Source organism: Abramis brama, assembly GCF_963993115.1.
Source record: "Abramis brama genome assembly, chromosome: 22".
Taxonomy (NCBI): Eukaryota; Metazoa; Chordata; class Actinopteri; order Cypriniformes; family Leuciscidae; genus Abramis; species Abramis brama.
This window is the reverse complement of record NC_139984.1, coordinates 10,551,359-10,576,177: the sequence shown is the minus strand read 5'-3', so window position 1 is coordinate 10,576,177 and position 24,819 is coordinate 10,551,359. Positions and strand designations below refer to the sequence as shown.

General features: G+C 37.8%; 1 protein-coding gene across 1 annotated transcript in view; it reads right to left on the bottom strand.

The window, feature by feature from the left end:
* Positions 1 to 1,447: 1,447 nt before the first annotated feature.
* Positions 1,448 to 24,819, bottom strand: part of znf512b (zinc finger protein 512B) — a 71,419-nt gene continuing 48,047 nt past the window's right edge. Inside the window, exons 11-18 of the mRNA XM_084099454.1 lie at positions 15,382 to 15,480; positions 10,574 to 10,672; positions 9,860 to 10,036; positions 9,401 to 9,733; positions 6,446 to 6,547; positions 6,186 to 6,248; positions 5,956 to 6,054; positions 1,448 to 3,158 (exon numbers count right to left, since the gene is read on the bottom strand). Of these exons, the coding sequence (XP_083955580.1) occupies positions 2,796 to 3,158; positions 5,956 to 6,054; positions 6,186 to 6,248; positions 6,446 to 6,547; positions 9,401 to 9,733; positions 9,860 to 10,036; positions 10,574 to 10,672; positions 15,382 to 15,480 (1,335 nt within the window). The 3' untranslated portion in view covers positions 1,448 to 2,795. The remainder of the gene's footprint in view (positions 3,159 to 5,955; positions 6,055 to 6,185; positions 6,249 to 6,445; positions 6,548 to 9,400; positions 9,734 to 9,859; positions 10,037 to 10,573; positions 10,673 to 15,381; positions 15,481 to 24,819) is intronic.

The following is a 24,819-nucleotide window of genomic DNA, read 5'->3' as shown; positions in this document are numbered from 1 at the left end:
GTGAATGTCGCAAAAACATGTACAGGACACATTTCACCCTAAAATCAAATAGAAATTCTATTCTGCATAAATAAATTCTAATTTGACTGAAAAGATTGTTTGCATTGAGACATTTTGTCTGCCAAATTCTCATTACCGTAATGCAATATATATATATATATATATATATATATATATATATATATATATATATATATATATATATATATATATATATACAGTACAGGTCAAAAGTTTGGAAACATTACTATTTTTAATGTTTTTGAAAAAAGTTTCTTCTGCTCATCAAGCCTGCATTTATTTGATCAAAAATACAGAAAAAAATGTAATATTGTGATATATTATTACAATTTAAAATAATTGGTTTTCAATTTATTATACTTTAAATTATCATTTATTTCTGTGATGCAAAGCTGAATTTTCAGGATCATTACTCCAGTCTATCACATGATTCATTATCAAAGATGGAAACAGTTCTGCTGCTTAATATTTTTTCATAACCTGTGATACTTTTTTAGGATACTTTGGTGAATAAAAAAAAAAAAAAAAAGAAGCAAATGTTTTAAAAATAGAAATCTTTTGTAACAACAATATACACTACTGGTCAGTAATTTGGGGTCAGTAATTTTTTTTCTTTCTTTTTTTGAAATAAATCATTACTTTTATTCAGCAAGGATGTGTTAAATTGATAAAAAGTGATAGTAAAGAAGATTTATATTATTAGAAAATATTTTATTATTTTGAATAAACGCAGTTCTTTTTAACCTTTTATTCATCAAATATATTAGGCAGCAGAACTGTTTCCAACACTCATAATAAATCAGAATATTAGAATGATTTCTAAAGGATCATGTGATAGACTGGATGTCACATGTGACACTGAAGACTGGAGTAATGATGCTGAAAATTCAGCTTTGCATCACAGGAATAAATTATTTTTTAAAGTATATTCAAATAGAAAACTATTATTTTAAGTTGTAATAATATTTCACAATATTACTGTTTTTTTTTTTTTGTATTTTTGATCAAATAAACGCAGCCTTGATAAGCATTAGAGACTTCTTTCAAAAATATAAAAAACGTAATGTTTCCAAACGTTTGACCTGTACTATATATATACAGTATATATATATATATATATATATATATATATATACATATATATATATATATATATATATATATATATGGTAATGTGAATTGGGATGTAAAATGTGCTTAACTTTCATAAAAAGTTTTGCCAATGCAAATAAAAAGTAATAGTCCTGAAAAAAAAGCTTAATTTCCTTTTAGTGAAATAGAATTTCTTCCTTTGCTTTAAATTTGAAGTGAAATCATTCTTGAGAGGTTTTGCGAGATTCACCAAAATTTCCTGTTTTTTTTTTTTCCTACTCGACCACTATCATTTTCATTGGAGCCAGTTTGTGTCTTAGGGGCCGCTCACACAGAACGCATTTTTGCATTCCACTGCGTTTTTTCCACTGATTTTCTATGTAAACATGCTCTAGATGGACGTGTTTGACCATTGCACACGCATTCCATATCTTTTGCAGCATCTTGTGCATGACATGGCGATCTAAATGCGTGGCGCTCAAGAAAAAAACTGCATCTATACAACTTCCACAACCCCCTTTTTGTGAACGGCCCCTCAAGTTTAAGCAAGGACTGATGACATCACAGATGTCAAAGGGCATTCCTGTGCTTTGAAGTATTACATTTTTTCCTGCCAACACATTTGTAGTCATTTATTAGGCAGTGCATGCCTGCTGCAAACTTTCCATTTTACTATTGATTTGAATTTCTCTAATCATCTGCACTGTATATTCCTTCTAAGTTAAACATCACAAGCTTATATTCCCATAAAAAACAATCGGACAAATGCAAGCACACAGCTCTACCAATTTTCAAAGCATTTAAAGGTTTTAACAAAGACCTCCGGGTCAACTGCAGCAAACTACAAACTACTGCAAACAGCCCAAAGGGATGCGGGATAAGGAGTTACACAAGGCTACGTGCTCAGACCTCTCACGATTCCGAGCAAGAGACAGGACAAGAAACCACAAAAGCAACACTATTGCACAGTAGCACACTGTTACAACAGCCGTCGATCTAATTCCAACCCTGCCACTGACGAAACAAACCCAAACACATCTGAGGAAAAGCAACCTAAACAATGACCAACTTTTTTTGACACACCTTGTTTGAAACCGATGGACGAAAATGAAATTGCTTTGAATATATTCATATATAGATATAGATATTATATATACACAGCAGAGTATTACCGTGATAAAATGTTAGCAGTAAATTAGCTCACCATGCTAATTGAATGAGTTTGATATTCTATATAAAAAAAAATCGTTCAAACACATCATGAAACCACCAGACATGTTGACTCACTGTAGCTACCCAAAAAAATCACATAGAAATGTAACTTCGTAACTTCTGCTCTAAAAATATATATCAACTGGGAGCTTAAATGTTATTGACCCCTTCAGAGTGAACAACCTTATTAAAATGAACTATAAAAATGGAATGAAAAACCAACAGGAGTAATATATATCAGTATACACAAGCACACACATAATGTATATACTCAGCTTAAAAAACACAAAGATCAGTGTGAAATCAATACAAATCGTTGTTTCCTGCTGTTTTTCATCCCCTCGTTCTTCCGTTCATCTTTCCGAGCTCTTTCTTCTGTGTCTTCCTTCATTTCCGTGACCGAACTGAATAAAGTTTACCGGTGTAGTTCGGAAAGCATCCCTTCTGGTGCCGACGTAGTGAAAGCCGCGTTACTCAGTGGCCAGAGCTTTCTTAGGTTTGGCTCGTTTCTTTATAGGGGGCGGTGTGTCTCTGGTTTGGGCTGGATTCCCACTGTCCACTGGGTCAGAGGGTGTGGTTGGGCTGTGGGTGATGGGGTTGGGTGCAGGGGTTCGGGTTTCTGAGGTTATGATCTGGGGAGGAATCGGGACTGGAGCAGAGGTGAAGCTCTTAGTCTCTGCTGGAAAGGAGGCTGTCACCAGGTGGTGATCTTTGGGCTTTCGTCCCCTCTTCTTCCCAGGCACTACGTTTTTCATGTCCTTCTGTAAGCCATTGCTCTCTGGCTCTTTTCTCTTGTTGTTGGCCACTTCATTGGTAGATGCCCGAAACCAGTTCTGTGCACACAGAGCCACATCAAGTTTAAAGAGGAACTGAGTCTAAAGGCTCAGCTGATGGATTTGCATGAATTTTCTAGAAGTAAACTATTCATCCTTATAAAGCCCTTTGACATAGAAAGGCACAAGGTGATGATTTGTGCATAGTACGACATTTATCTTTGTGTACTAAAACTGAAACTAAAGATTTATTTAAAAGCATGAATAGAAATAGTTCTGTAATGCCCCAAAAAAACTACCGGACATTATTCAAGTTTGCATCATCACAAAAATATTTTAATGATCAACACTTCGGTCAATTGCTCGCAAACCTGAGGATGGTCGACTGACCAAAATGTTGCTCAATAAAATATTTATGTGATGATGCAAACTTGAGAAGTATATGTGCGATTTATATTTTGCAATATTTCGGTAATAAAATGATCTATATATGATGGTTGAAATGTTGTGACCTGTGTTAAAATAATAAATAAAACCAGCAGATGCCAATATAGCAGATTTATTAGAAGGTTAATTTAAAGATTGAACCGATTTTCTGAATCCAATCCCTGCATTAAATGTTTAAAATACATTGAAAACCAGAATATTTTCAAAAGTTCATTGAATTCAAATGTCCTGGTTATATTAAATCTAAATAATTCTGAGAATGTTCTGATTATTTCTTAGCAGTTTTCTCAACTATAATTACTAAAACTAATATATATATATATATATATATATATATATATATATATATATAAACATATATATATATATATATATATATATAAACATATGTTACCGGCAAAGTGTGTAATCCGGCATTCTATAGAATGCCTAGGTAATGTATAGAATTAAGTAATGTATTTTTTGCAAAAAACATCAGGAATTCTATACATTGCCTAGGCATTCTATACAATAGCGGGATTTCACACTTTGCCGGTAACATATATATATATATATATATACAGTGAGGAAAATAAGTATTTGAACACCCTGCTATTTTGCAAGTTCTCCCACTTAGAAATCATGGAGGGGTCTGAAATTGTCATCGTAGGTGCATGTCCACTGTGAGAGACATAATCTAAAAAAAAAGAAATCCAGAAATCACAATGTATGATTTTTTAACTATTTATTTGTATGATACAGCTGCAAATAAGTATTTGAACACCTGAGAAAATCAATGTTAATATTTGGTACAGTAGCTTTTGTTTGCAATTACAGAGGTCAAACGTTTCCTGTAGTCTTTCACCAGGTTTGCACACACTGCAGGAGGGATTTTGGCCCACTCCTCCACACAGATCTTCTCTAGATCAGTCAGGTTTCTGGGCTGTCGCTGAGAAACACGGAGTTTGAGCTCCCTCCAAAGATTCTCTATTGGGTTTAGGTCTGGAGACTGGCTAGGCCACGCCAGAACCTTGATATGCTTCTTACAGAGCCACTCCTTGGTTATCCTGGCTGTGTGCTTCGGGTCATTGTCATGTTGGAAGACCCAGCCTCGACCCATCTTCAATGCTCTAGCTGAGGGAAGGAGGTTGTTCCCCAAAATCTCGCAATACATGGCCCCGGTCATCCTCTCCTTAATACAGTGCAGTCGCCCTGTCCCATGTGCAGAAAAACACCCCCAAAGCATGATGCTACCACCCCCATGCTTCACAGTAGGGATGGTGTTCTTGGGATGGTACTCATCATTCTTCTTCCTCCAAACACGTTTAGTGGAATTATGACCAAAAAGTTCTATTTTGGTCTCATCTGACCACATGACTTTCTCCCATGACTCCTCTGGATCATCCAAATGGTCATTGGCAAACTTAAGACGGGCCTTGACATGTGCTGGTTTAAGCAGGGGAACCTTCCATGCCATGCATGATTTCAAACCATGACGTCTTAGTGTATTACCAACAGTAACCTTGGAAACGGTGGTCCCAGCTCTTTTCAGGTCATTGACCAGCTCCTCCCGTGTAGTTCTGGGCTGATTTCTCACCTTTCTTAGGATCATTGAGACCCCACGAGGTGAGATCTTGCATGGAGCCCCAGTCCGAGGGAGATTGACAGTCATGTTTAGCTTCTTCCATTTTCTAATGATTGCTCCAACAGTGGACATTTTTTCACCAAGCTGCTTGGCAATTTCCCCGTAGCCCTTTCCAGCCTTGTGGAGGTGTACAATTTTGTCTCTAGTGTCTTTGGACAGCTCTTTGGTCTTGGCCATGTTAGTAGTTGGATTCTTACTGATTGTATGGGGTGGACAGGTGTCTTTATGCAGCTAACGACCTCAAACAGGTGCATCTAATTTAGGATAATAAATGGAGTGGAGGTGGACATTTTAAAGGCAGACTAACAGGTCTTTGAGGGTCAGAATTCTAGCTGATAGACAGGTGTTCAAATACTTATTTGCAGCTGTATCATACAAATAAATAGTTAAAAAATCATATATTGTGATTTCTGGATTTTTTTTTTTAGATTATGTCTCTCACAGTGGACATGCACCTACGATGACAATTTCAGACCCCTCCATGATTTCCAAGTGGGAGAACTTGCAAAATAGCAGGGTGTTCAAATACTTATTTTCCTCACTGTATATAATTAAGATAGAAAATGACTTTCAATGCTTCAATGGAAGCATTGAAACTCCACAGTTGGTGTACCTTTGTTTGTCAAAAAAGTTTTGCCTTGTTCATTCATATCGAACTTGATGTGAACAGACATACAGTAGACATAAACAGTAGACATTTCGTTACACTAGAAGACTATTAAGGGCAACTGCTCAGATTACTCTGCATTGAACACAATATACAGGGTGAGTGAGTGTTTGGTTTACCTGCGAGTGTGTCTTGCTGATATGATACTTCACGCCGCTCTCAGAGTTAAACTCCTTCTGACAGAGCAAACACGTGTACTTCCCTACGTCGCCCCCTCCCTGTGTGGAGAACAATAACAGCAGTGAAGCTGATACAGTATCAGCAATGTCTGAGGCTAAAAGTATACACAGTATATACAGTTTATCTATAATTTACAACTATGGGTAAGAACGCAGAGGACTTGTTGTACCTTGTTACAGCTTGCCAAGTGAGCTTTAAGTCCAGATACACTTGAGTAAATAGCCTCACAGTTCTGTTATGGAAATCAAGAACAATTTATAGAGAAGAACTGAACAACAAAAACAGCAATTCAGCATTTTCAAGAGCTGTTCAGTTTCTCAAGCAAATCTAAATCTACTGTTATCATTCATATTGATGTTGGAATCTGCCATTCAAGCACTAGCAGCTATTAAAGTAATTGTTAAATGAAAAGCAAGATGGTGTTCTTACGCAATTGGGGCAGCAGATAAATCCTTTTTCCTTCACCTCGTTCTTCCAGCTCTCCACAGTTTCAGGGCTGAAGTTGGGGAGGCCTGGTCGTGTGTAGTTTAGCTAAAACAACAAATATAAAGCAAAGTGTGTACAAGAAGTGCAAAATAAGTAGACAAATGTGTATATGAGTAATTAACTAAATTTACAAACACTACTGATTTAACTCATTTTTTAAGTGGCACAATATTGGCTTTTTGTGCAACATGTAGTTGTACAGTGTGACAAATCTTTATAGTAGCTATGTTTCCAACCAAAGTTGCTAATTTAACTTATGTGCAAAATTAGAACACTGTGGCTCTTTTTTCGTACATTATAAATGACTTGCGCCTCAGAGCGCGCAGACGAAATGCTGTCAATAAACACTGTCGTGTTATTTTGCATTCGGGAACGACTGTGTTTGGGAATACAATCGTGTGAGTCAGGTAATTATACCGAATAATTTTGATGACAAACTTGACACTTCGGAGCGACTAAAACAACATTTGAGACGCTGTGCAATGAAATTGGTCTGCTGGTTATTACAGTTATCCAATCACATCCACTGTTGAGGTAACGTTTTTTTTGTTGCGCATCAAAGGATTTATTCAGCAAATGTCTTTCCATCGTAGTTTATGTGCATGTCTTCTTATCAGATCAAAAATGATTCGCCTAAATTGAGCACTTTTTTTTTTTAAGTGCATTTTTGGAATTTATGTACATCTTGCTGTATGCACATCTAGCATTTTTTTTTGCGATATCAAATCAAATCAAATCAAATCAAATCAAGTATATTTGTATAGCGCTTTTACAATACAGATTGTATCAAAGCAGCTTCACAGTATTAAAATAAAATAATACAACAAAGTTTGTTTCTAGTGGAATTTATTGATTGATAGAATAAAATTCAATATCCCCAAAATATCCCCAACTGAGCAAGCCAAAGGCAACAGTGGCAAGGAACCGAAAAACTCCATCAAGTGACCTAATGGTGTCCTAAAACTCCATCAGGTGACCTAATGGAGAAAAAAAAAAACCTTGGGAGAACCCAGGCTCAGTCGGGGGCCAGTTCTCCTCTGGCATTTATGAACTAGAGGCCGGATTGTAGTTTGAAACTGTGAGATTAACAATATTATATGAATGCCTGGCTGAAAAGATGCGTCTTTAATCTAGTTTTAAACTGGGAGAGTGAGTCCGAGTAACGAACAGTATCAGGAAGACTATTCCAGAGTTTTGAAGCCAAATGTGAAAATGCTCTCCCTCCTTTGGTTGATCTGGATATCCTAGGTATGACCAAAAGCCTCGAATTTATTGATCTTAAAGAGCGCGATGGATTATAGGGTGATAGAAGATCCGTTAAATAGACTGGAGCTAAGCCGTTTAGGGCTTTATAAGTCAGTAGCAATACCTTATAATTAATACGGAACTTTATAGGTAGCCAATGTAGTGATGATAAAATCGGTGTTATATGATCATATTTTCTTGATCTAGTAAGAACTCTAGCGGCTGCATTTTGGACTAACTGTAGCTTGTTTATTGAGGATGCAGGACAACCAGCTAATAAAGCATTACAGTAATCTAGTCTCGAGGTCATGAATGCATGAACTAACTTTTCTGCATCAGAAACTGATAGCATATTACGTAGCTTAGCAATGTTTCTAAGGTGGAAAAAGGCAGTTTTTGTAACATACGAAATATGATTTTCAAAAGACAGGTTACAATCGAGTATAACACCCAGGTCTTTTACTGTAGAGGATAAAGTAACAGGACATCCTACGATGTCAAAGTTGTATTGTGAGAGGTTCTGTGGGCGTTTTTTTGAACCGATAAGTATTACCTCTGTCTTGTCTGGATTTAATAAAAGAAAATTACGCGTCATCCAATCTTTTATATCTTTAACACACTCTGTCAATTTGGATAAATTAGCGTTTTCATCCGGCCGTGATGAAATATATATTTGAGTGTCATCAGCATAACAATGGAAACTAATTCCATGTTTCCTTATAATATTTCCAAGTGGCATCATATATATTGAGAATAACAGAGGGCCTAACACAGATCCCTGCGGCACTCCATAGTTTACTGGAGTTATGATAGATTTTTCTCCATTTAAATAGACAAAATGGTAGCGGTCAGATAAGTATGATCTAAACCAGCTTAATGCTTGTCCTTGAACACCAGTATAATTTTGTAGTCGATCTAAGAGTATTGTATGATCTATAGTATCGAACGCAGCACTTAGATCAAGTAAAACTAGTATTGAGATACAGCCTTGGTCAGAAGCTAAGAGTAAATCATTTGTGATTTTAACGAGCGCAGTTTCAGTGCTATGATGCGGCCTGAATCCAGACTGAAACTTTTCATAGATATCATTTTCTTGCAAGAAGGAGCCCAGTTGAGTGGACACAACTTTTTCTAGTATTTTAGACATAAAAGGTAGATTTGAAATGGGTCTATAATTTGCTAGATTATTATGATCTAATTGTGGTTTCTTAATGAGAGGTTTTATAACTGCAAGTTTAAATGTTCTTGGAACATGACCTAAGGATAAAGACGAGTTAATAATATTGAGGAGAGGCTCTTCCACTACAGGTAACACTTCCTTCAGTAGTTTAGTTGGTATAGGATCTAATAAACATGTTGTTGTTTTAGATGAAGTGATAAGTTTATTTAACTCTTTTTGTTCTATAGTTGTAAAGCACTGTAATTGTTGAAAGAGGAGAAAACAGATATCCCAAGTTTTGCACAAGAACAGGTGGATGGAAGCTTAGCTACTGAAAAAGTACCTCTAATTGAAATCCTCATTGTTTGGAATCATATAAATGCTGCTAATTAACAAATCTCAGACTTTTAACATATATTACATCATTTGACAAGCCACTTTTTGTCAGTAACTCATAGTGTATCAGTTTCAGAGTAGCCTCAACACAGCCGTACCCTTTTGATGTCTGGTACGAGGTCGTCTTTGATGCGGCGTTTGTTGCCCCAGTCTTTGGCCAGCTCGTCCTCTGCGATCTCCTGCAGGTGGAAAACTGCCACCTGAGCCGAGCGCCGTCGCACCCTTCCGCTGGGCGTCCTCTCCAGATCCAGCAGGTCCTCCACCTCTGTTTTCTCCTCTTTCCTCTCCTCCATCTTCTCCAGCTGCTCGTCTACTCTCTCCTTTGCCTTCCCTCTGGCCTTTTTCAGCTCAGGCTCCTCCTCCTCCTCCTCCTCCTCCAGCACATCCTCCTCATCTTTACTGTCTTCTTGTTTCCAGTCATCAGATGTGGGCTAAATGGGGGAGGCAAACACAGTTTGTGAGATGAAGAAATCTGCCTATAATGTGTATATAACATCACACTTCCCAGATGATGTCAAATTTGGATGATGAAGTGTAGTCTGTGTGTGTAATCTCACCGAGTGAGTGACGGGGTGCTCAGTGCGCAGGTGGTAGTCGCGGCCAGCTTTGGAGCGATAGGTCTTACCACAGTGCTGGCACAGGAAGACAGGCTTCTGTGTGTCTGGCAGCTCTCTGCCACAGCGCTTCTGATGGTACTGATAACCCATCAGACTGGAGAAATGAGCTGAACAGCCCTGTTTGACAGAGAATCAAACACACTTCATTAATTCACTCATTGATCTGTAGGATGACAGTCTGGGTACAGCGTTCCCTTGAAGGGCCTGTTTGTTAATACAAACTGCATAAGCACACTTAGTGACAAATAAGCTATTTTTTTATTCTATTTTCCACATCTTCTCCCCTCCTCTCTAGATTTCTCTTCTCGTCTTTGAATCAGACTGCCCTGCTGTAAAGACTACATTAGAATGAATTTCCATGCTGGTTTACACTGGTCTAGCTGGTGTACCAATATACCCACGCTTATAGACAGAAAGACAGACAGACAGACAGACAGACAGACAGACAGACAGACAGATAGATAGATAGATAGATAGATAGATAGATAGATAGATAGATAGATAGATAGATAGATAGATAGACAGACAGACAGACAGACAGACAGATAGAACACAGAAAGTGAGACAGAAAGGACAGAATTTAGGACATATTAAGGACAAACAGTGCCGTCTAGGGAGACAGACAGACGGCCGCCACCAGTGACAAATCCCTACCTCATTGGGACATTTGATTCGGCCCGTCTGTTTGAGGACGCGGCGTAGCCTCTCTCTCTCCTCCTGCTCCTCCCCAGACACATTCTCACTTGCCGACGGCTTACAAATGGGAAACAAACACAATGCAACACATTAGCGTCTCTCCAGAAACTCTTCCTCAAGTCTTTACAACAATGTGTTTCCAATAACTCTTTTCTGAGAGCCAGATGCCCGGCAGTCTTCAAAACCTTTATAGAAAGGCCATTACTCAAGGCATGTTATCGGCAATTGTCAGACTGCACTTTATACAGCATAGTATTTGGTCTGATGAAAACATCAGCAGAGGAAAGGAGACACAAAAGGTATCTAAACAGATACAGTAGGTATATAGAAACCTCAACACAGCACCTGAGGGTGAACGCGAAGCCTGAGACGCAACTATAGTTCTGTACTGAAAAACTCACACACCATTAAAGCTAATACCCAAAGGCACAAAAAACACAGATGATGTGTGATCACCTGACTATATCAGCCAGCAGCTCTCGCCTGGTTTCCCACTGAAGCTACACAGGGTTGAGCCTGATCAGTACCTGGATGGGAGACTAGGCTTATGCCAAGAACACACTGCACAATTTTCAAAGTCATCGGATTCGCCACAGAAACAAAGATGTGAAATGATTGACAAATTGTACGGTTGATAAACTAGTTTTCCTTACTAACCAGCTATTGTAAACAATAAACAATCCACTGTAAACATATGGAAATTTAAATAAATAAATAAAATGATTAAAATGAAAATTAAAACCAGATTAACGATTTCATTACAGAAAACTGTATGCAAAAAATGTGACAAAATTGAGAATGAAATTAAATGATTTCATTTTCACAGCATTATCCCTGTCAAATTGAAAAATAAAATGCAATTGGTGATTTCACATTTCATTTTCACTACAGTCTCGAGGCAAGACTGCCAATATTAAAATGAAAAGCCAAACGTGAAAAAGAAACTACAAATACAGTTTTTACAATGCTCTTTAGTAACGCTCACGCAATAATAGTGACACAATTCAAATACAAATGTAAATTTTCGTTTTCATTTTAATTCCTCTTTTATTTCACAGTTTTCATTTTCAAAGACAACCTACATGCAAATTCTATGTTAATGAGTGGGTGTGGCTTATTCTAGTAACGGCGCTAGAGGCACGCCTTCTGTAAAGCGAAGTCATCGACGTCCCGTGTGCATGAGTTGAATGTGTGAAACGAAATTATTTAAATGTGATTATATTGTAATCGAGACGACGAGATATGGCGAAATCTGTTTGTGAGCTTTTGCGGGAAGCTGCCGCAGCGTTAGAACATGGAAACAACCAGCCTGACCTGACCATGTTAGTTATGATGTTAGACTCAGACTAGACCATAATCGACGATGAGGTTCATTCTTGTATTAGGCTGTTTTGGAAATTCAACTATTTGGGTGTACAAAGGTCTTAGTAACACAGTTTCTACAACAATTATAGCCAGACATTAATACCCACTGGCTTTAACCGAGGACCTCGGCCAATGTTTCATATTCGCGTCGTGCCTAACAACGCCCTTCAGCCGTGACTTATTCAGATACAGCACTAGCCTGTATCTGTCCGCTGTTTAACTGTTAGTGTTTAATGTTCTATTATTTTGGAAATTAAAAGGTTTTCAGGTATGTCTGAGTTTTGGGGGTTACCATTGTGCTGAAGAGTAAAGCCTGTGGTTAGGTTGACGATTGGCCAAATACCATCAAGAGCAAGACTATAATTATTATATTTTAAAAGTAATGGATGTGCACTTCTCTGCATAGTGATAGTCTCTTGACTAAATGCTGTGGTACAAGCAGGTGTGCTTGTGCTATTGTTAGCTAGCTTGAAAATATTAAACATTTATAATGTAAATTAGAAAATATAAAAAATGTATTACATCATATATTTTTCTATATATGTGTGTCTATGCTGCATGAGTAAATATATCTGCAATATATTACACATGCAGTACCATATCTGGTCACATATAAATCTATATTTATGAAGTGTAATACTGAATATAAAATTACATGCATTATGATATATTAGTAAATATATTGTCACATATTTTTCAATATATGAAAAGCTGCAATTCCTTATGTATTATTCAATATATTCTAATATATTAAAGGGCACCTATTATGCAAAATTCACTTTTACATGGTGTTTGAACATAAATGTGTGTTGGCAGTGTGTGTACACAACCACCCTATAATGATAAAAATCCACCCAGTGCTTTTAAAAAAAATCCCCATAAATCATAAGCACTGTCTCAGAATAAGCTGTTCTCAGATTTGGGGCAATGTGACGTCACTTTGCACAGGCCCCTCCCACGACTGTTGATTGACACTTCAGTTTGAGCATAGACCCGCCCTGAGTGAGCTGGACACAGTCCACCAGTGTTTCGACGCTGGAGCAGCTGTAGACAAGAATGTCTCCTAAGCGACTGAGGTGTTTTGTTGTTGGATGTAAGAATGAACATAGCAGTCTTCATTTACTCTCATTGTTACTCGAGGATGGATCTGTACTATTCGTGATCAAGCTTACGGTCGTCAGAGCGACAGGCCTAACGTTACTGATCACGGAAGAAATGAAAGTGCGAGCACGCTCTTTATGACAGCTCATCAAGTCATTTTACGGATATACAGTTTACCAGTTTATTAAGCACCCACTGAAAAGGTGTGTATATATTTGTTTACTGTTAGTTGTTGTAAGTTGAGTGTTTTTTGTACTTCGCTGTGTATGTTCCATGCTAATGAAAGGGAGAGAGAGAGAGTTTATGGATAAGACTTTAATGTGCACTTCTTATACTGTGTTTATTCAGCTCTTACAGTGATTCTCTGGAGTAAAACTAACGCTTCATCTTTTGTGTGATGTACAATAAACTTCATTGAACTCATCACAGTATATTTTGGTCATCATTCGGACAGGGTTTGCTACAGCAGGCTTGTATTAGTGGATAAAAGCAGATGACAAATAAGTTATAACCGTAATTAAACTAAACTACCTGTTCTATCTCTATACAGCATATATTCTCTGGCTCTGTGGGCATTATTGTCCGACTCCGGGTCGAAATGAACACCGCAACTGTCTTGAGAGTTTCTGTTCTGATATTATCAGATGAGATTGTCCTGGCTCTGAGCGCGAGCTCGTGAGGCTCTACCATTTGGGGCGGCAGCAGCAGTTAATTTGCATTTAAAGGGCACGTTTACTAAAACAGCACGTTTTTCTGAGCGCCAAAAAATGACAATTTAAATATGCTGTAAAAAAAATTCTGTAGGGTATTTTGAGCTAAAACTTCACATACACACTCTGGGGACATCAGAGACTTATAATAATATATTATAATAATAATAATAATAATAATAAGGCATAATAATATAACACTTTAACACAATATATTATTCTGTATATTTTCAAATATACTGTTACACCATTTAAGACATTGATCATTCATATATTGGCAAATATATTTTCTTTTCGTAAGGGTCAAGCAGAATGCCTTAAACGTATTTAAGTATCTACTGAGACAGACAGACATACAGTACATACAGATAGATAGATAGATGGATATAGACATATAGACAGACAGAAAGACAGACAGAAAGAACAGATAGATATGTAGATAGATAGATGGATATAGACAGATAGACAGAGAGACAGATAGACATACAGATAGATAGATAGATAGATAGATAGATAGATAGATAGATAGATAGATAGATAGATAGATAGATATAGACAGAAAGACAGACAGACAGACAGATAGATGGATATAGACATAATGCATTTCATCATGCATTAAGAACTTAGGTGTTTTCTGGGATCAGAACCTCAAATTTGAAAAACAAATAAATGCGGTGATTAGTTCTTGTTTTTTCCAGCTACATCTTCTCTCTAAGATCAAATCCTCTCTCTCTGAGAAAACCTTAGAGATTGCTATCCATGCGCTCATTACATCGCGGTTGGATTATTGCAACTCCCTCTACTATGGCATGCACAAATACTCTATTGCTCATCTTCAATTAGTACAGAATGCTGCTGCAAAGTTCCTCAAAAGAAAACGTAAATTTAATCATGTTTCACCTATCTTAAAATCACTGCACTGGCTACCTGTGCATTTTAGAATTGAGTTTAAAATTCCTCTCTTTGTTTTTAAATCCGTAAATAATCTGGCACCGAGCTATTTGTCCGAGCTACTCTGTCCACACAATCCCACACGAAACCTGAGGTCTGGTGATCAGAGACTTTTGTCCGTCCCCAGATCACAATTAAAGTATAGAGGAGACAGAGCCTTTGTGATTGCTGGCCCCAGGCTGTGGAACAGCCTTCCGGTTTACATCAGAGCGGCTCAATCTCGAACTATTTTTAAATCCTCTCTTAAAACCTCCATTTTTTTTAGCTTTTAATTCATTGTGAGCTTTTGTCATGAATGTGTGGTTATGTCCTTGTTCTGTATCTTGTGTATTGTTCAGCACTTTGGTCAGCCCTGTTTGCTGTTTTTAAATGTGGATATATAAATAAATAAATAAATAAATACAAACATATATAGATAGATGGATGGATATAAACAGAAAGACAGACAGATAGATAGACAGATAGATAGATAGATAGATAGATAGATAGATAGATAGATAGATAGATAGATAGATAGATAGATAGATAGATAGAACACATCAAGTGAGACAGAAAGGACAGAATTTAGGACATATTAAGGATAGACAGTGCCTCTCTAGGGAGACAGACAGACGGCCGCCACCAGTGACAAATCCCTACCTCATTGGGACATTTGATTCGGCCCGTCTGTTTGAGGACGCGGCGTAGCCTCTCTCTCTCCTCCTGCTCCTCCCCAGACACATTCTCACTTGCCGACGGCTTACAAATGGGAAACAAACACAATGCAACACATTAGCGTCTCTCCAGAAACTCTTCCTCAAGTCTTTACAACAATGTGTTTCCAATAACTGCTTTCTGAGAGCCAGATGCCCGGCAGTCTTCAAAACCTTTATAGAAAGGCCATTACTCAAGGCATGTTATCGGCAATTGTCAGACTGCACTTTATACAGCATAGTATTTGGTCTGATGAAAACATCAGCAAAGGAGACACAAGAGGTATCTAAACAGATACAGTAGGTATCTAGAAACCTCAACACAGCACCTGAGGTTGAACGCGAAGCCTGAGACGCAACTTCAGTTCTACCAGAAAGACTCGGGAGGTAAAATAATGTAACAAGTATGCATTTATTAACAGCCCAGCAAGCAAGTAATAATTGGTTCTTTGGCGTAGGCCCTGTCTGTAGCTCGCAATCCGAGGGTACGGAATCTGCATTTCCTGCCTGAAGACAAAGGCAGGGGCGCAGCCGACCCCCTGGAAGGTGTAAGCCCGACTAAAGGTCCAGTGGAGGTTTTCCAATAATACGGGTGAAGGTTTCTGTGCGTTACTGCCTTTCCTTTTACGCAATACAACAAGATTAATTGAAATACATTTTCTCATATGTATTACCTCGTTATTTCATCTGACTCCATAAATGAAAAAAGGTTTTAATGATGTCTGGGCATCATTAAAAGTGAGCGAATATTTGATTATTCTTTTTAACTCTAAGTATATTTTACAGCGTTCAGATTAGGAAACTATGTCGGTCAGAGGTCCTCACGTTTTCTGTTTTTAACGCGGGTCTCACGATCACAATCTCAACAGTTTTGATCATCAAACAGAGGTAATTGCTATATATCTGAGATCGGTCACATTCAAGTTTACACAATCAAAGATACTTTGGTATAGCCCCCATGGAATTGCATACACTTGAATTTAATTTAAAGGTTTACTTCAGTAGAGATATGGCCACTATTACAGATATAAGTTGACCAACATTACTTCTCTTATAATAGCTTTGGATTGGCCATGACTTGCGGGAACATACGAATCCATTTAATCTACTTGGGAAAACAATTTCAGAGTCAGTCGGAATAAAATCAAATGTAACAATTTATTACGTCAGGTAAATGTATCATGCCAATTTCATAATCAGTTCAAAAATAATAAATACAAAACATCAAGTGCTCTGGAATAAAGAGAAAAGATGTGAACCTGACATTAGAAAATACATGATGCTGAGAGTCTCAGCCACTCTCTGCATCACGGGCTAATTTGAGCTACAAATCACCACAAGCCTTCTTCAGCATCTCCCTAAATACGCAGAGTTCACAGTGGGAATTTGCATTAATCACCATCCCAGACTTACTAGGGACAGAAGTTGATTTGCATGGAAACATTTGCTAACAATGGGAATTGGCATTGAGTTTACACCTTCGCCTGGAAGACACACCCTCCTCTGTGTGCGAGTTATCTCTAAACTCTTAAGCTGCGTTCACACTACACGCGACCAAGCGACGCGATACCATTCATTTTCAATGGGGAGCGGGCGACTTCCGGCGACCGTTGGCGACTGGATGGGGCGTGTCTGGCGACGCGACAAAGTTGAGAAATGTTTAACTTTATGCAAATGAAGAGCGACTTTCGCGAGCGACAACCAATAGGAGTGAAGTCAGTGGAGCACACGTGATCCGTCACTCTTCAGTGCAGCGTCTGACCGAGGCAAGATGAATGAGAAGTTTATTTTAGCAGTCAGAAACTGTCCAATAATTTATGATATGTCTCTGTGTACATACAGTAGTACTCGTCGTGCTGACTCCGAGCCCAAATGGTTTCGTGAACTCAGAAAGACCAGTATTTGCCCATTTTCTGCAGTTAAATAGCCGCGATAGCACAGGGCACTCGCTGTTTCCCATTCATCTTTAATATTATGCATTTTATGTACTGATCCCATTTATATTTAGACTTTTCCTTCCAAAATGTTAGCTTGTAGCGGCAAGAAAACAGATTTGTTGTCTACAACACGTAACATCCGTGAATGTCACTCACAAACATTACCTAGGCAACCAGAAGTGAGAACGCCCACTAACGACCTCATCGCCAGCCACTGACGACATGCAGCGATAAAGTCGCTTGTAGTGTGAACGGGGCTTTAAATACCTTATTACCTTTTGGTTTACTTCTTTGGGAATGAGACATTTGTACCAGTCGCACTGAGACATTTCAAATGATACCAAACGTGTAATACTGTATGATAATTATTCACATTAAACCATATAGATTCTTGGGTGAATTTTGGTGATCTCAGCATGAGAGAGAAGGAATGGGGGAAGAGGGAAAGAGGTGTAGATTAGGATGATTCTGAAGTGAGACTTGCGTCTCGAATGGTACACAAGAGTGAGTTCAAATGTTAATTTCCTTTGTTCTCTCAGAGAGTTGCCCTCTCTTCCAGTTTTTCCAGTCTTACAGAGGTATGGGAAGGGACCATCCTGGTGGTGGTGGTGGGGAGGATGGAGGTGAATGTAGGCGTCAGCATCTGCAAACTCAGACATGTGTAAGTACCGACCTTTTATACTACAAGTATTAGAACACGATTGGATAGATGAGAAGGTAATAAGTGACGTAACAATTGAGTCTTCCCGGCAGAACTTACGCTAAAGCTTTCAGTTCTGTACTGAAAAACTTGCACACCATTAAAGCTAATACCCAAAGGCACAAAAAACACAGATGATGTGTGATCACCTGACTATATCAGCCAGCAGCTCTCGACCTGGTTTCCCACTGAAGCTACACAGGGTTGAGTCTGATCAGTACCTGGATGGGAGACTAGGCTTATGCCAAGAACACACTGCACAATTTTCAAAGTCAATTGGATTCGCCACAGAAACAAAGATGTGAAATGATTGACAAATTGTACGGTTGATAAACTAGTTTTCCTTACTAACCAGCTATTCGACCACTTTAAACAATCCTCTTCAGAGAATCTATTTGGAGTCGAATCATGACTCACTGAGTCGAACTACTGTAGAATTGACTCATGAGGCATCTATAGATCTGATCTCCATTCCTTATACCAGCAGTTCTCCCCTCATGGAACAAAAATATATGGGAATATACTGCTAAATATAATGCGATATATTACATTTCCATATATGGGAAACTAGTGCTTATATTTTTCAATATACTGCAATATATGCATTGACCATGTATAGCTATATATTAATACATATAAAATACTTATAAATGATGACAAAAATAGCACTACATGTAATATTCACAAAGTTTGATCCTTTATTGTGTACATATATCACACATACATGCTCCCATATAAATGTGAATGTATGTTCACTCATATATATACACACACACACATTCACAGAATGAGCTACAACAGATTTCTAGTTCCCAGCATGCTTTGCTTCTGACTGTTAAAGGAGAGCAAATGTGAAAATTAAGTCTTATTTAATGGGTTTTGCTCAATATTAATATGGGGGAGATCTGTTAGTGTTTAATGTTCTATTATTTTGGAAATTAAAAGGTTTTCTGGTATGTCTGAGTTTTGGGGGTTACCATTGTGCTGAAGAGTAAAGCCTGTGGTTAGGTTGACGATTGGCCAAATACCATCAAGAGCAAGACTATAATTATTATATTTTAAAAGTAATGGATGTGCACTTCTCTGCATAGTGATAGTCTCTTGACTAAATGCTGTGGTACAAGCAGGTGTGCTTGTGCTATTCTTAACTAGCTTGAAAATATGAAACAATGTAATGTAAATAATTAGAAAATATAAAAAATTTATTACATTATATATTTTTCTATGTGTGTTTATGCTGCATGAGTAAATATATCTGCAATATATTACACATGCAGTACCATATCTGATCACATACATCTATATTTAAGTGTATTACTGAATATAAAATTACATACATTATGATATATTAGTAATATATTTTTCAATATATGAAAAGCCAATTCCTTATGTATTATTCAATATATTAACACAATATATTATTCTGTATATTTTCAAATATACTGTTAAACCATTTAATACATTGATCATTCATATATATAGGCAAATATATTTTATTTTCGTAAGGGTCAAGCAGAATGGCTTAAACGTATTTATACATACATACATACATAAAGTGGAGAAAATAATTATTTGATCCCCTGCTGATTTTGTAAGTTTGCCCACTTACAAAGAAATGAAGGGTCAATAATGTTTATGGTAGGTTTATTTTAATGGATAGAGATAGAATATCAACCAAAAAAATCCAGAAAAAACACTTTATATATTTGCATTTCAGTAAGTGAAATAAGTATTTGATCCCCAAGCAAAACATAATTTCGTTCTTGGTGGAGAAACCCTTGTTGGCAAGCTCAGAGGTAAGATGTTTCTTGTAGTTGGTCACCAGGTTTGCACACATCTCAGGAGGGATTTTGGTCCATTCCTCTTTACAGATCCTCTCTAAATCCTTAAGGTTTCTTGGCTGTCTCTTGGCAACTCAAAGTTTCAGCTCCCTCCACAGATTCTCTATATGATTAAGGTCTGGAGATTGGCTAGGCCACTCGAAGACCTTAATGTGCTTCTTCTTGAGCCACTCCTTTGTTGCCTGGGCTGTATGTTTTGGATCATTGTCATGCTGTAAGATCCATCCACGACCCATCTTCAGTGTTCTGGCTGAGGGAAGGAGGTTCTCGTCCAAGATTTGATGGTATATGGCCCCATCCATCAGTTCCTCAATATGGCGAAGTTGTCCTGTACCCTTACCAGAGAAACAGCCCGAGAGCATAATGTTTCCAACTCCGTGCTTGACTGCAGGGATGGTGTTCTTGGGGTCATAGTCAGCATTTCTCTTCCTCCAAACACGACGAGTTGAGTTGATGCCAAAGAGCTCAATTTTGGTCTAATCTGACCAAAGCACTTTCTCCTAAGCCTTCTCTGAATCATTAGATGTTCATTGGCAAACTTCAGAAGGGCTTGTACATGTGCCTTCTTGAGCAGGGGGGATCTTGCGGGCGCTGCAGGATTTCAATCCATTGCGGTGTAGTGTGTTACCAATGGTTTTCTTGGTGACTGTGGTCCCAGCTGCCTTGAGATCATTAACAAGCTCCTCCTGTGTACTGCCCTACAAAGGCAAAAGACCTTAACTCGCTAGAGTGTGGAACTGAGAAAAATTACTTTAAAGATTTGTAGTTGTCCAGCCAAAAAATTGTTATACTGTATTATATTATATTATATTATATGACACTGGAAATCTGGCAATTAGATATTTTAGTAATGAAAATTATCTACATAAAAAAAAATCTTGAGCTCAAACTTGACTTTTGACCCCTATTTTGAAATTACTGTACTTTGCCTTTGTATTGGCTGCAAAAAGTGAGAAGTCATGCCAAGGCAAAAGGCAGTAACTTCCACATTATCAATATTTGGTTGCTGATCACCATTTACAAAATCATTGTAGTAACACATGTATAAAATAGTGATCATGGCATTTATTTTTAATGATTTACAATTATTTATAGCCATTTACTTATTGCTATCCAGTACTTTGGTTGCATTCTGATGGCATTATTAATACATTAGACATGACACAATACTTCCATTGCGGTAAAATGTATCTTCAATTGGCGTAAGAAGAACGCGATGGCATAAGACTTGCAAAGCGCACGTTCAAAATGATCACGATAAAACAGATCCTCGCGCACATTCGACCTGGGGACTGGTTTATAGCAGTGGTGGACCCGAAAGAAGCATACACATTCACATTCAGATAGCCCCTCATCACAGGCGCATCCTGAGATTCATGCATGAAAAGTATGAATGCAGTGCTTTCCCCTTTGAGACTCAGTGGGGAGCGCGTTGTGGACTACCTCGACGACTAATGCATTCATAGCACAACCTTCTGTGTTCTACATCTTTGCAGTATGCGGTGGTTTCAGCTGTCTGCCCTATTATTGTGCTTGTGAACTTGGCTCGTCCCGCGGATTTATGTCGGACGCCTTGATTGTCTGTATAACCATTATCACTCCCTGTGACATATTAGTCCCGACTCCAGTGTCGGCTCGTCCGTGTTCAGGGCGGGGCTGAAGGTGCCGGTGCAGTTTTGGCACTCTGCCAGCTAGATGCATGAGTAGTTCTTTGTTGTATTCACCTGCTACGGCATGAGTAACATTTTTCTGTCAACTCTGCATATGTCCTTTGCGATCGATATCGCACATTTGTTGATGGAGTGGGTTCAGACCGATGGAGTAAATGTTCTGAGTCTGACCACGTTTGTGCAGGACAAAGCTGATTTCAGAGGTTACAGGGACTGATGGCAGCGGTACATAGTAGGCTACACCGTAATTTAAATGCGGCAAATTTTATTGGACAGTAAATCAAAGGCAGAACACATACAATCTGATAGGTAGCATTATTTGACAGAACACCGGCACAGTAACTTCATATTGACGCACGGCTAAACAAAGGCAGAGTATCGTAACTCAATTTGAGCGTTCCAAAACAAAGCCAAAGAGCGGTAACTGGTGTTACGTGTTCTGCCTTGGTTTCTCATGGGCTTTTGGAAGTTACTGTAAAGACCCATTATTTTCTCGAAAAAACTACGAAATTGACTCAAGATACTTATCCACATGATAGAGGTCTTGAATGTGCCAAAAATATCAATAACTCATTTTCGACCAAAAATGAAGTTACAGCCTTTTGCATTTGCACGGCATTGTAGTTCTGGGCTGATCCCTCACCTTTTTCATGATCATCCTTACCCCATGAGGCGAGATCTTGCATGGAGCTCCAGACCGAGGGCGATTGATGGTTATTTTGTATTTCTTCCATTTCCGAATAATGGCACCAACAGTTGTCTCCTTCTCACCAAGCTTCTTGCTGATGGTCTTGTAGCCAATTCCAGCCTTGTGCAGGTCTACAATCTTGTCCCTGATGTCCTTTGACAGCTCTTTGGTCTTGCCCATGGTGGTGGAGAGGTTGGAATGGAAGACACAGATTCTGTGGACAGGCGTCTTTTATACACATAACAAGCTGACATTAGGAGTACTTTCTTAAAGTGACAGGACTAATCTGTGTTTCACATGGGCACATAATCAATCTGTGGGAAGCAGAATTCTTGCTGGTTGTAGGGGATCAAATACTTATTTCACTCGATCAAATGCTAATCAATTTATAACCTTAATATAATATGTGTTTTCTGGATTTTTTGGTCTCTATCCGTTAAGATAAACCATAAAAATTATAGACCCTTCATTTCTTTGTAAGTGGGCAAACTTACAAAATCATCAGGGGATCAAATAATAATTTTTCCACTGAAGGAAGATAGATAGATAGATAGATAGATAGATAGATAGATAGATAGATAGATAGATAGATAGATAGATAGATAGATAGATAGATAGATCCCAAAACTGCTTCACACGCTTGACGTTCTCTTCCCGTCTAAGTGGGCGGTTCTTGGCTAGAATAATCTGGCCCAGACCGTATGCTGATTCTCAAAGGTTTGGCTCAGTCAATCTACTCAGCACCTGGCTCAAATAACAAAATCACAGACCCAAATGCACATCCTCATTAATGTTTCATACTGTTTCTGAGACATTTGCTTGTGCATAATTTAACACATTTCTTTGGAAATATTGTTTGCAGCTAATGCTTGAGCTTGGCAGATGGAGCTTATATCCTCATGGCCCTCTTTAACCAGTTTTTCTCTCTCATGTTTTCATACTAAACCTCACAAGAGTCACAAGGGACGCCATCATCATTACGGGATGTGCCGATCCTATTCAGATGTTGGCGAATTTGACTGGAAAAAACATGAACTTTACTCATAAAGCAGATTACCATGATTTGCTGTGAAGAAAGATTACTGGCAGGAATTGTGTTAATAGCTTAGGAATGCTGAGGAAATTATCACAGTAGAGAAATAAGGCTGGGGAACAGGAGACAATCATTACAGTTGAAATGCAGCTTGAAGACTGTTTTAAAAGGCATTATTAGACCTTTTCCCATATGTGCAGTTAATGGTTAGAGCCTAATGGATGCTTTGATCTTAAAGTGGTGCTGGAGTTTGGAGATGGTGTCAGATATAATAGAGATTAGCGGCCGATGTGGACGTAGGGCAGCCACTGTACAAACACAGCTCCACTAGTTCATTAAAAGTATTAAATATGTCTACCTCTGTTGGTTCATATTAAAAGCACATTTCATTTGGGCTGTATTACACTATGGTTTTAGCATGTGATTTTCTTTGCCTGTGGACAGAAATAATCTCACAAAACAAGTGAAAAGAACGAACCTCACACACTTCCAGAGACTGACATTTTCATGTATATACAGAAAAGTTGGCGTTGAAAAAAAATGATGCAATTTTAACTAGGGGTGGGAATCTTTTACCATCTCACGATTCGATTCGATTCCGATTCTTGAGGCCACGATTCGATTCAAAATCGATTTTCGATTCAAAAAGATTTTCGATTCAAAACAATTCGATTTTATTCATAATGATTTCTAATCAGGTTTCTGATCATGATCTACTCTCATCTGCTTTGCAATACAGAATGACAAACGGAGACATTAAAGTGTCTTTTTCACATTTATTAAGTTCAATTCTCAGGGAAGTGCCTTTTATCAAAAACATTGAAAAAATATTTTTACTTGGTACTTTTAAAGCAAAGTATTTATGATGACCCATAACGAACTTACTTCCAATACTTCCTATATTAATTGTATTAATAAAACAAATGGAAGTGATTTGGCAAGTCAACTGTAAGGTTACATTTGCCAGCATATGTCCCAACATTGCTGAGAACCAACAGGAAAATAAATGTGTGCCTGTACTAGCAGCATACTTGTAGTAAATTAATACAAACTTCAGCATATTCTGAATCTCTGGCATTTAATAATAGACTTCTAACCAACATCCTCTTGTTATTTCCAATGAGCAATATAATCCTTCAGACAAAAAAAAACATTTTGCTGTAGCAAATTCACAAACAGTTTTCGTTCAAAAATATAGAATTATGTACCTGAAGCTATCATAACGTATAATGCTTGTGGACTTATGCATATTCTGAATAATTAATAACATACAAAGTCGCTCTTGACTTATACACAACTAAATAATAAAGAGTTATGACTTGAAATGTTTGCTGTATACCACAATCAAAAATAGCAAAGAAAGTGAATGAACATTCTGCAGAGAGTAACTTACAGTCAAAATGTAACTTTTTGTGACTGGCATTGCACATATTGCATACAGATCAGATCGGTTTACACAGCATATTGATGTGAAAACTAAACAATACAGAAATTAGCTCTCATACAAAAAAATACT